The sequence below is a fragment of the Aplidium turbinatum genome, chromosome 1 (genome assembly GCF_918807975.1).
Source record: "Aplidium turbinatum chromosome 1, kaAplTurb1.1, whole genome shotgun sequence".
Classification (NCBI taxonomy): domain Eukaryota; kingdom Metazoa; phylum Chordata; class Ascidiacea; order Aplousobranchia; family Polyclinidae; genus Aplidium; species Aplidium turbinatum.
The window spans coordinates 2,475,348-2,488,412 of record NC_137472.1 but is presented as its reverse complement, the minus strand read 5'-3'; the positions used below and the strand labels follow the sequence as shown (position 1 = coordinate 2,488,412).

General features: G+C 37.3%; 1 protein-coding gene across 1 annotated transcript; it reads left to right on the top strand.

Annotated features, from left to right (window-relative positions):
- Window positions 1-1,194: 1,194 nt before the first annotated feature.
- Window positions 1,195-8,055, top strand: LOC145775331 (uncharacterized protein C7orf57-like). Its single transcript, XM_082586610.1, has 3 exons — window positions 1,195-1,380; window positions 4,204-4,289; window positions 7,271-8,055. The coding sequence occupies exons 1-3, from the start codon at window positions 1,213-1,215 to the stop codon at window positions 7,506-7,508; spliced, it is 492 nt and encodes a 163-aa protein (XP_082442736.1). The 5' UTR covers window positions 1,195-1,212; the 3' UTR covers window positions 7,509-8,055.
- The last annotated feature ends 5,010 nt before the right edge of the window (window positions 8,056-13,065 follow it).

Here is a 13,065-nt window from a genome sequence, read left to right as displayed (position 1 = left end):
TGACTGAAGACAGGTGTTCATCAGTAAGGCGACTCCTGTGTGAGTTTTTGTTTATTTTCCTCAAAAATTGCCAGATTTCTTGATTTTGGCAATAAATTCGTCAATATGGCCTACCCAGAATGTCCTTTGATGAAGCATATTGAGGACTTTGGCTCGTGCAAATATTCACTGTATGGTCATTCCCCTAAGCACGAATTTTTTTTCTAAAACACGAAATATTTTTCATCACCCACTCTTTAATTCTAAAGATATATTTTTTTGTAACGTTATCATCATTTCATAGCATGAACAATTGTTGCAAATATATAATTTCCGCGCATCTAGAAAATGTTAATACTGTACATATGCTTTACGGTAGCTTCCATTTAAGCAGAAAAGCTTTGGATTGTTTGTTGCTTCAACAATTGATGACATTGAATCAGTGTAACAAAGGTGAATTCTTTGCTAAGAATGCATGGGAGTACCTACTTCTACACTAATCAGCGTAATTTAGTTCAAATCTCATGTCACAATGTCTGGCTTTGATCTCCGACTAATAATTGATAAGGCAAGGTTGGTTACAAAATTAGATTATAACTGAATCCAAATACCTATGATACAAGAGGCCATAACTTAAAATTGTATAAGCCACAAACTATGTCAAGGCTGAGAAGCAACTTTTTCACAGTGCGTGTAGTAAATGCCTGGAATAATTTACCACCAACAGTCATAAGTGCACTTAGCTTGAATGCATTCAAGGCAAGGCTTGACAAGCACTGGAGCAGCGATCCATTGAAATTTACCTTGAAATCATCTTATGATGTTGTGTATTAAGTGACAGTACTATTGTGTATGTATTTTTCATGTATATATCACCGTATTATTTTCTGGTCCCACTAAACTGTCTTCTAAAAGTTTATATATGTTATCAGATGTTATTGACGGTTAGAGTTATTAGTTATGAAACTAGCTGTTAACCTAATTAACAGCAAATGCGTTATGTATGCCGTATATCAGAATGATGAAAAAGCACCTCGGTGCTTACAACATCAAATATTTATTATTATTATTATTATTATATTATATATATATATCATACATGTAGGCTTTGAATTTTGATGATGTTTTTTTTTTTGTCTAGCAGCCTATGTAATGTATTCACAATTCATTTTAAAACATTTTGTTTTGATGACTTCAACATATATTTGCAGCATCTACATAATTAGCAAAACAATGTCTACTGGTGATTGTGTTTCTGTGAGTTCACAAATTCCAGGTCTCTCCAATGTTCCTGCTGAAAATGATGATGAAAAAAGGAAGAATTACATTCGGGAATCAGATACAGAATACATCAAACTTGCCAAACAAGGAGGGAAAAAAGGTTTGCTGTCCATTCAGCCGGTAATTACATATAGCTACTTAGTTAAACAATAAATACTATTAATAATAATCGCCTATATAACAAAAAGTGCTCAATGCCAAGCAAAAAAGTCAAGCAGAGCAAATTACATCAAATATCATATACCGTACTTATTATTCTCTAAAACCTCCACAGCCTGTTTCACCCTAAAAGAGGGATCATCAGAAGGTCCTTATTCGAATAGAAATATTCTATTGATAATCAAGACTTTGTCTCTCGACCAGCTAATTGTAGCAAGAAATAACAGCGATAGACACATGTTTCGCCCATGAGGTTGTGCTCATTAGTATTGCACCACTAATTCATGCCACATAGAACTTTCTCAACCGCTGCTCATCAAGTGTCAGTGGTTCAAGTGGTGTCAAAACCGGAATGGCTCGTTTCGGTGAGTCCGACCCTTAACGGGAGATTTTTTAATTTTTTTTTAAATTATCGGGCACCGTAGCCTAATTATCATTGCCGTTTTAGGGTTTGGGGTTAGGGTTAGAGGTTAGGAACTCACCGAATAGTAGCAGACCCTGTCAAAACAGCCCATATAATCAACTTGCAAAGAAGCTTTCCAGGTGCGAGAATGAAGATTTTTACGTTCAATTAATCATGTCAGCTCTCAATTGGCTAGGCCATGCCAGTTCAGTGGCGTAGGGGCCTGGGCACAGCTTGTTTGTGTCACCTTTCATATCCAACCCTAGTGATTCGTTCAAACTCCTCCTTAGTAAATGGGAACTGATCCTGGATTCCCTGACTTCGATAGTTTCTAGTTAGACTTCTTCTTTTATTGTCGCACTTGATTCCAAGCATTGACTGCCTCTTGTATGAAAAGTTTCCAAGATTCTCTGTTGTTTGCTTTGTGTATTAGGCATAGGCGCCGCCCCCCCCCGTGAATTTAGCTCGGGGTGGTTGCCCCCCGCAAATTATTTTAAAAAAATCCTAAAGCAAATGTTTCTAAGTTCAAATTTGCGTTTGTTTGACCTTCATTACGGATCGATCTCAATTAAAAGATCTACTTGTTGCAACAAGAGCGCTGCTCCTAAGATACAAAAGAAACAGAAGTACGGTAGCTGATAAACGCCAGCATGGTGCCGTTGAAGCATAGTAACAATGATTGAAAATCGTTTTTCTTGATTTCTTCCGCTTTGTTTTTTCTTGGGATTGTCAATAACGAGGTGCGGTTTGCTCAGTTTAGTATTAGAAGGAACTAAAGTTCAAAGTGACCAGCATATAATTCGAAGTAGCCTACAGGCCTTCAAATTCGTTTTTGTTGACGGCGGACAAACGTGTCCGGTCTGAGCAGCTATCTCGGCGGACAAATCAAGTCTCACGGCGGACACACCAGTTTTAGCCGTCGATCGTCATGCTTAATCACTTCATCTTGATAATAATTCTTCGCCATTTCAGAACTATAACTACGGTTTCAGAAGGCTTTTTAAAAAATCAGTAAAGTCACTCTGAAAGGCTTTCATCACACCAACGACTTGCGCTTGAAGAGTAAAAGCGCCGTGTAGCTGGTCAATACGTCACATAACTGATTAACTTCCCCCGAACGAGGTCGTGTGGCTTATTGCGTCACAATACTCTGGGCAGGAGTCGGAAAATTTCTACACCAACGCTACTATTTTCTGCTGTGCAAAGTTTCACAGGCTTTTTTCTTTAAGTTTATTTTTGGGTGTCATGTGAGCGAAAGTGAATTTTCCTTGGGTGTTTTCTTTCTTACTGTAACACCAAAACTTAACAAATTTTGTTGCATCTTGCTGCAATAGCCTACTCGTATAATCTAATTTAGTAACCAACCTTGCCGTATCATTATTACTCGGAGATCAAAGCTAAACATTGTGGCGTAAGCAATGTCATCAATCCTTGAAGCAACGTAAAAGTCGAAAGTTTTCCTCCTTGAATGGAAGCTAAGGGATACAGACTACAGTATTCACATTTTCTAGATGCGCGCTAGAATGCGCTGGAAAATATATTATTGCAACAATTGTTCGTGCTATGCAATGACGATTTGTATCGCTAGTTCCTGTGTTATTTCTTGGCGGACAAATATGACCGATCTAGATGGTACTTCCCGCGGACATCACATGCTGTGGCGGCGGACATGTCCGCCATGAATTTCAGGGCCTGAGCCTACATTACAAAGCTTGGTGATATACAATAGCAGATAGACGCAAACAAACATCAATGCTGACAAACAAAAATCAGCATTTTGAATGTAAGCAACCAGTCGGCTAGAAAGTCTGCCCCCCCCCCCCCCCGGCAATTTTCAAAACCCGGCGCCTATGGTATTAGGTGTATGTTGGTGTTAGTTTTGTCGGTTTGTTGGTTTAAGTAAGTTAATCGTTGTCTGCCTTGGGCACGCTTCCCTTCAATTTTGCCTGTGAGTAACTTTCCTTTTCGCAGCACATGTCCTAAAAATTGAAGTTGTGTTTCTTTGATATTTTTTAGTAGATTGTTTGTTTGTTTGACTTGATTTAAAACAGTTTGATTGCTTTTTCTATCAGTCCAGGAAATCCTCTGTATTTTTCGAAATGCCCACATTTCAAACCCATTTATTCTTTTATTAATTGATTTGGTAATTGTCCAGGTTTCTGAATTATATTTAAAAATTGGATAACTATTGAGCATTATAAATTGTTTGATAAACCTGAAAATCAGCATTAGTGGGATTGCCTTTTTCTTTTTGTATAAACTGCCCATTTTCTGGCCATTTCAGAATAGAGGACGGTTTTTCTAAAAGTCTATCCACATCGAAGAATTGTGGTATTTTGTTAATATAAATTTGTTTAATGCGTAGCAACATCTTGTTGCAGAATGAAGTGCACAAAGAAGCTGTAGATTATCCCAGATCGGAATGGTTTGGCCACCATTCTATGGAGAAGGAAGATCAAAAGAAAATGTAAATATAAAAATGTGAAAGGTAGTATAGTAGTACCAACTAACTCTTCGCTTATTATATATATATGTGCTATTTGTTGCATGCTTACTTGTTTAACGTCTTAGGTATACTCTTCAAACTAACGTGTTTTGCTTCATTGCTCACTGCTCAGTTAAGGAATCTGCAAGCAAACTAAACTAAACAGCACCTTAGTATTGCTCATGATACAAAAGAATGCGAATGGTTTCTGGAGATGCACCAGAGGCACGTTTTGTCCTGAAGCCGGATGTCCCGGCTAGACCAGAGGATTGGAACTCCAGCCGTAGCTTTCGGTCCTTAGTAACATCTACGTCATATAATAATTAATGTTCCAACCGAGCAGTTGTTGGTGCACCACTCCCACTAAGCGGTGAAGCTGTAACCAAACGTTCTTAAGGAAAATGCTTTGTGGCAATGCTTAAGGTCCTTTGAAAAGGGGAATCTTGTCATTTCGGAGGAAGTTATTAGGTAGATTTCAAGTTGACAATGGTTTCTATCCACCTGATGTACTGCTTTTTAAGATATTTGAAGACTTTTTAAGATATTGATTGACTTCCTTGATCCCATTTTTTTTTTATCTTATTTATAAATTTAAGTCCAACATTACAGTATGTAGCCTAATCTTGCATTGCTACAATACCACAATGATACAAAAGATTAGATACAATCAAGTTACATAGCCACACACAGTCACACACCTCCGGCCCGAAGCTGAAGGTTGTTCCATCACTAGTCAACTTTTCGGCTTCACATCTGGGTCTGCTACTATTCGGTGAGTCCGGTTCGGTGAGTTCCTAACCCCTAACCCTAAAACGGCAATGATAACTAGGCTACGGTACCCGATAATTTAAAAAAAAAATGAAAAAATCCCTCCTTAAGGGACCGGACTCACCGAAACGGGCCATTCCGTCACATCTTGTTGTCAAACATTTTAAAAACTGCTCTACGTCGCACGAAATCAAGAAATAATAGATTGTTATGTTGTAGACACAACACGTGACACAACAATTTATTGTAGACACAACATGTGACGTTGAATGAAAAGGATTTTACAAATAGCTTCCTAGCATAATTGGATACGGCACGTTTGTTAAAGGACAAGCAGTGCAACAAATTGAATAACAGTTCTTAAAATTAACAAAGTATGGCAAACCTGTTCTTTGTATGGTTAATAAGTATGATACTTGTGACGTAGGAAGTTGGAACAGTCTGAAAAACTTTCTGTTCGGTCTATTTTCAAAGTGGGCTCTCTTGGCAGGTTACGTCACATGAAATAAATAATTCACTCTTTTGTTGCGTCACGGAGTGCAGGTTGGCATTTTGACGATCAAACAGTTTTGTGTATCCAAATCCAATGAATTCAAAGTGTTACTTCATTATGTTTATACAAGGTCAGTTCAACACTGAATTTTTAGGCATGTTTCCTGAATGAGACAAGAGAGAAATCATTATTGTTTGTATCCTTTATAATGACTTTTTTTTTATCCTATCCACGGTTACACCTGGTTTAGATTACGGGAAGGCAAGAAAACCAATCTTCGTGACCACTTTCAGGCGTGCCTTTAAGTGTCTTGCCAAAGACACAGCCACATGCTCTTGAGCGGTGGCGCTCTTTCCAGCGTCGAACTAGTGTTCTCATCATCCGGCCATACAGTTGTCATAATTACATTTGTGGCGAGTATCACATCACAATAACAAATCGATGACATCACTGGCAGGAAGCAGTGAAGGATTGTGACAGCTAATCAGCTGCTCCCACATTGATAAACAATTTAGATTAAGTGGACGGGCAAGGAAGCCGACCTTCTTGCATGTGATTAAGTGTCTTGCCGAAGCGTGGAGGATTGCTCATGGTAAGTATTGCAACCTTTCCAACATGAACCGCACAAAGGCATCAGCATCTCGCAAATTTCTGTTTCCATTTTCATGTGGTTAGTTGTTTGGTTTTGTAGTAGTTGTCAAACTAGTGATTCCAAGTGTGATATTTGACTGCATGGTTGATAGGTCATTAACAACTTTTTCAAATACATTTTGACCTCTGGAGATTATTGAAATGTTTCTTTTATTCACACTGATGGTGTACTCTTCTTTTTAGTTAGGCCAAAAAAGCAAAGCATTGAAAATTTGAGACTTTCACTGCATTTTGACTTGAAAATAATCCGACAACAATTTTTACGAAATGATCGACAAGCTTTAGAACGGTGGAAACACTGAAAGCCGCCTCCCACACCGTTCTGGGAAACAAATGATCTTGTTCTCGTCTTCAAAACACAAACTGTTTTTCTGCAATTGACAAAAACAATTTCAAGTGCTTTGCTTTTTGGTTGTCCAAAAAGAAACAATCATTGTGATTCTTTCGTTTGTCAATTATTCAGCAACGTTCAACATATCGCTTGCTACGTAATGGATTGAGCGTCCATGGGGGTTCGTCGTCATCAGCAATGGGCGGAACGACGGCGCTGAACATAGTTGAGATCGTGCTTTCACAATACATTGCATACACGATGAATCACAATAAAACATCCACAAGGAAATCCGCACCTAGTAGCGTTAACAATGGGGCCATAGAGTATTTTTGAACTAAGGGTGGTTTTAGGGTGCCTTGAACATTTCAAGGGGCCCGGGAACTTATTCATTGGATATGGTGCGTTTTTCTTATAAGTGTTTAAATTTAGAGTTCGAGGATCTCATTGGCACCAAACTATTCCTGTCCGCACCTCATCGCATAATGCTGTTGCGGCACAATAAGAGTAAAGTACAATAATTTTCGTGAATGCCAGACGTATCTAAGATCTATAAAATGTTTTTCATGGGTCAAGGACATTCCCAGTTATTGTTTTAAATTCAAGGACAATTGTAGGGGTTCAAGAACGTCTGGCAACCCTGATATCACTATGTTTCAAAATTGATAACAGATGACATATTTTATACTTTCCATAAAAATACCAATTTACTTTAATCAGATTGGACGAGAGACAATGGCATGCCCCAGATTACATGACCCATGATGCGAAGCCATCTGCGGCCCACACTGCTGCCCCATCAAGTGATGAAGGCCCCCAACAGCCCCGGAATCTGACCGCCCGTGAAGAACGGCTGCTGATTCAAGCAAAGTACAACAATCGTGAGGTTCCATTCCAGTCAGACAACCTCTCATGCTGGGAGAGAAAGGATGACCCCCCGAGACGTAGCAAGAAATAGAAACACCCCCTCAAGGATATTAATTTGCTTTCATTAATGTACAATGTCTGGTCTGTTCGAACATATTCGACCTCAATAGATGTTGACCAGTCCGACAAGAGATGAAACCCTTTCTACTAAATGACAAGGTCCAAGTATTTTTACAACTTCATCCAATGAAGCGTCCTTCCCTTGTTTGTTATCTTGAATGAGCGAGCAGTGGTGTGACCGATTGATGACAGCACAATTGCCATTATTGCATTGGGCAACCTGCGTTTTCTGCATGCTTTATTTAATTTTTGTATGTTTCTAAACTCCTAACCTCGCAAAAATATTGTTACAGCAGTTAGCCTGCGATGCATACTGCATGAGGAGTAAGAAAGTATGCTTGGAAGCAATTCGGTACATATCAGATGAAAATCGCTTTTTGTGACTTGTCATATTTCAGTTCTGTTGTGTAACTTATATACGGACTGGTCTATAACGAAACCAGAATTAGGCAAATGTGGACGAGTTTGTTTTCGAAAGCTTAATCTGAATAAAAATTTTAGTTTTTCTTTGAACTCCAGTGATGTGTTGTATGATTGCAAATACGAACAATACAATTTCAAAAAGTGGACAGGGCCGCCTATGACTAGGGCCCGCAAAAGTCAATAAAGTCAATTTTTTTAAGGACCTCGTTTGTCCACAAATCAAAAAATAAAGTTGTTTTCAGCACCTAGGCATTAGCGTACCTAGGGTATGGCAGGCATGGCTCGAGCCATGGGCGCCACATTGATAGAGGCGCAAAAATCGGTTGGTAAAAATTAAAATTTGTGACTTACACTGTCTTCAAAATCTAATTTGCGCCCCATGCAATGCAAATGTCAAAAGGAGTCTTTCTTTTACTGTAGCCATTGTTAAACAATGGAATTGTGACGTTGCAAAAGCAACATTGTGCCTCTCCTGGCTCATTTTTGCGTACAGTCAGGAGCAATTGGAAGTTTTGTAAAGTCGCTAAGCATCGATTAATTGAAGCTTAGAAGTAGCACCAGAACTTATTAATTTTTATAAGAACTAATAAATCTAATCTGTTGTAGGCCTATGACTTCAATTTGGCCTGACCATAGCACTCATTCTGTTTAGGAAGAAATTAGAATTAAAGTATTATTGAGTCCGCCCGTTAGCTCGGTGGTCACGCGGCTCTCGGGGTGTGCGCTTGAGCAACACATTTCAGGACTGCTTTCCGTTCAGCGGCACCTGTTGAATGAAATAATTCCCCGGTAACAACACTTCAACAATCGAAAACTTCACTCTGTCAATCTCGGTGACCGGCCCTGCGTCAAGAGCCTCTACAAGTATGCGAAATTACCAGGAACAACCTATCAAGGCTTTGTCAGTCCGAGGATAAAGAATCAAACCAAAGCCTATAAGCATGATTATATGAAATTTTGAGACCAACAGAATTAGGCTACAGGTATGATTTAATTTTATGTGCTGTGCTGGCGCTGCCTAGCACTTAGCAGTCTGACGTTTTGAGGTTCATTCACAACTTCACAAGCTGTGGTTTATGAATATACCGTACTTTTACGTAACTTCCTTAAGTTATCGAACGGATAAAATGAGCCCAGTTCAGTTCAGTTGTTTTTTTTATTTCTGACCATCATATCAAAACAATACACATCAACATAGCAAAGGTCAAGAAAAAGGTAGAAGCGACAAAACGTGCTTGTGATCGAAGTAAGTTATTGAGTTGAAAAAAATTTGGCACGGTCGCAACACCTTCAGAAAAATTTAAGATATAAAGGGAAAATAAAAAATGTTACAAAACAAATAAACATATATAGGCTATAACTTTATTAGCCTAGGCCTACATAACTTTAGCTGATATATTGAAGATTTGTATGGACAGTTGCTATGAAGATCGGCCATGGTGCGTTATCAAGAGTGCTGATGGTCGTTAGGGGAACACGTCTTGATGCGTTTAGCTCATAGCAAAGAGCAAGGCAGGCAAAGAAAACCCCACAAAGAAATCCTACCACGGGCAAAGCCATTTCAAGCGCAACGCACCAGGCCTTGCACGACTCACAAAATAGATAGGCTATAACTTGACGACATGAAACAATGACAAAAAACAAACTAGCAAAAAACAACATCATCATCTTGCGGAAATTCAATTATACCCAGGGAAGTTATGTCTTAAAGATATCAAGCGTGCTTTGATAAAAGTTGCGTTGATAAAGCGATAATTTTAGACCCCAGTCAGCTAAACTCGCCACTTCCACACCGATCCAACGTTGGCTAACGTTGTATTAATGCAAAAATGACAGGCATCGCCAGCTGGGATGTAGTAGTGGTATGTCCCAGTAATATGATAAATTTGGGTTACCGTATGTTTTACACGTTAAACCATATTAAAGTGACAAAAAATATCCAATTTGGCATATTACGTTAAAAAAAATAGATAAACAATCAGACAATAGCATGACGATCCAGTCCAAGATATTGAAATAAAACAACTGGTTGGAGCACATGGCCACCGCTTTACCGAAAGATGGAGATTGGTCAAAAAGGATGGAAAAACTTCTGCAGACTCTGTAGAACTTCTGTTGACAAAAAAACACAAGAACCAGAAGGCCAGTAGGAGTACTTACAATCTTACTATTTTGCTAATAAATCTACACACATTGGCTTATCATTGCTGGGCAATAAAAAATAAAAATAAATAAAAAAAAAATATATATATATATATATATATATATATATATATATATATATATTAGTATGTTTGGTGCATGATGTAATACCTAGATGGGATTATTTCAAGGAAGATTTAGCTTGTTTATTTTTGATTTAAAGCCTTTTACAGTTTTACATTCATTTCTTATAGTAGTTGGAAGCTTGTTCCAAACTGTTGGCCCCATGTACCGTAGGCTATTGATTGTTTGCAAGTGTTAATTCTGCAATATATCGGAATATAAGGAGAATTACTTCTTGTTGTTAGGCTACTTGATTGTTTACACATAAGTATATCATTGAATGTTGTGGGAAGCAGCTTTTTTGAATATTTAAACATGAAAGTTGCAATCTCTGTAGTTTTCATGTGGTTAATTGATTTTAAATTATTGAGTTCCATTACACCTTTTATGCTTTCTCTGCGGTCAATGTCAAATACAGTACGAAGAAAGTTATTGCATGTACGTTGTAGCTTTTGCAATATAGTTTTGTTTTCATGACACCACGTTGAGATGCAATATAATATCTGACTCTCAACTAGAGAATGGTAAATGGAGAGAAGTGCTTGTTTGTTTAGGAAAGGCTTAATTTTTTTTGTCACGCAGAGTGTTGATCTTATTTTTTGAAGCAAGATTTCCATATGAGATTTCCATGACAAATGCTCGTTTACAATAATTCCCAGAAACTTTATTGAGGCAACTTGTTCTATGTTGCTTTTTCGAATATTCAAGGGTGGGTGGTATGATAGTGTCTTGCTTCCTTGACTTGAAAATAATATATGTTTGGTTTTGGTGACATTCAGAGACAATCGATTTGTTGATAGCCATTGATCTATGCATATACAAGCTCTTGATTTGCCGTATCATATACCGTAGAAACGGTTTTATTTTTATTTATAATGGTGGTGTCATCTGCAAACATAATTGCAGTTCCGTGTTGAAGGCAGTTAGGAAAGTCATTTACATAAATCAGGAATAGAAGAGGGCCTAAGATAGACCCTTGTGGGACACCCAAAGATATGTTGTTAACATTAGAAGATAGTGTGCCATTGAAAACCACTCTTTGTTTTCTATTACTCAGGTAACTCATGAACCAATCATAGGCCACGCCTCTTATTCCGAAATGATATAATTTAGCTAGCAATATTTTATGGTCAATGGTGTCAAATGCTTTAGATAAATCAAGAAAGATTCCTAATGCAGGGTGGTTGTCATTGAGTATACTAGTGATACTATCTATTAGCATTGAAGCAGCATGGCTTGTGGAATGATTTTTTCTGAAACCAAATTGATTGTTATAGAAAAATTTATGTCTAATTAAAAACGAGTATAATCTGTTGTACATGAGTCTTTCTAATATCTTTGAAAAAACAGGTAGTAGGCTGACTGGTCTGTAGTTGTTTGAATCTTTGCAGCTACCCTTTTTAAAGATAGGTATCACCTTCCCCAACTTAAATGAATTTATGAATTTTCCACTCGTTAAAGATAAGTTAGATATATGAGTTAAAGCATGCAGTATGTTGTTTGGGTTTGACTTTACAACTATGGATGGTATTTCATCGATGCCACTGCTAGTTTTTGCTGGCATAGCATGAATAATATTGTTTATTTCATTTAAAGTAGTTTGATAAATATAAATTGTCTCAGAGCATGGAGAATCAAGATATGTTGAAAATATTGTATTTGATTTGGGAATTTTTTTTGTAAGGGAATGGGCAACACAGGAAAAGTGATCATTGAAGTGATTTGCAATAGTTAATCTGTCAGTGACTGTACTATCATTTATTTTGATGCCATGGTTAGTCTTAGACTGGGATTTACCTAATAGATTGTTGATTGTTCGCCAAGTAGCTTTCATATTAAACTTTTGCTTTTCAAATTCGGATTTATAAAATTCCTTCTTTTTTTGCTGAACTGTATGGAAGTATAAGTTTCTTGCAGAGGTGTAGTTCTGTTTGGAGTGAATAGTTTTATTTGGTATGTACTTTTTAAACAAACGCTCTTTTCTTCGTAATAGATGTAGTAGTTCTTTATCAAACCAAGAATTATTCTTTTTTAAAGGTGTTTTTTTTACAAAGGAAAATGCTTATTAAATTGACTGGTATATTCTCCTATGAATGACTCATAAGCTTCATCAGCATCAGTTTGATTTAAGCAACAAGTGATGTCCATATTTTCCAGAGCATTTGAGAAATTCTGTATGTTTGAGAGATTAAATGATCTGGTATATTGATGACATGTAACTGAGGGTTTTCCAATGTTAGTACAATACATAACTGGGAAGTGGTCTGAGATTTCATTAATTAGAATTCCACAGCGAGTTTCATTACCTGTTTGCACATTGGACCATATTTGATCTAAGACTGTTGCACTGGTGTCAGTTATTCTGGTAGGTTTATTAATTAGTGGGTAAAAAGAATTTGAAAACATCAAGTCTGTAAAATTGCCTACATTGATGTTTTCATAATCCAATAGATTATAATTAAAATCTCCCATTATATAGCATTGTTTTGATGTACCTATGTTATTAATGCACTCACTAAGCAGATCAAGAAAATCCAAATTTGACTTAGCTTCCAATATAGGTGCTCGATAAATGCTACCACAGGTCACTTGTTTACCACCAACAAAAATATCAATAAAATAGACTCAAATACTTTTTCTTTCATAATGGTTAGGTCATCACGCTTGGTATACATAATATCACTTTTTAAGTATATTCCTACTCCTCCACCGCGACTGTTTTTTCGAGCATTTGATATGAATGTATAGCCCGGTAGGTTTAAGTAAGGACCTTTTGAATTAGGCTGAATCCATGTTTCGACTACAGAAATTAAATCAGGACTGATGTTTATAGACATCAG

Bases quoted from the DNA above. Each gene is read 5' to 3' on its own strand.
- LOC145775331 (XM_082586610.1), top strand. From the start codon at position 1,213: ATGTCTACTGGTGATTGTGTTTCTGTGAGTTCACAAATTCCAGGTCTC. The intron at 1,381-4,203 runs GTAATTACATAT...ATCTTGTTGCAG, and splicing joins GTTTGCTGTCCATTCAGCCG to AATGAAGTGCACAAAGAAGC. The intron at 4,290-7,270 runs GTAAATATAAAA...TACTTTAATCAG, and splicing joins AAGGAAGATCAAAAGAAAAT to ATTGGACGAGAGACAATGGC.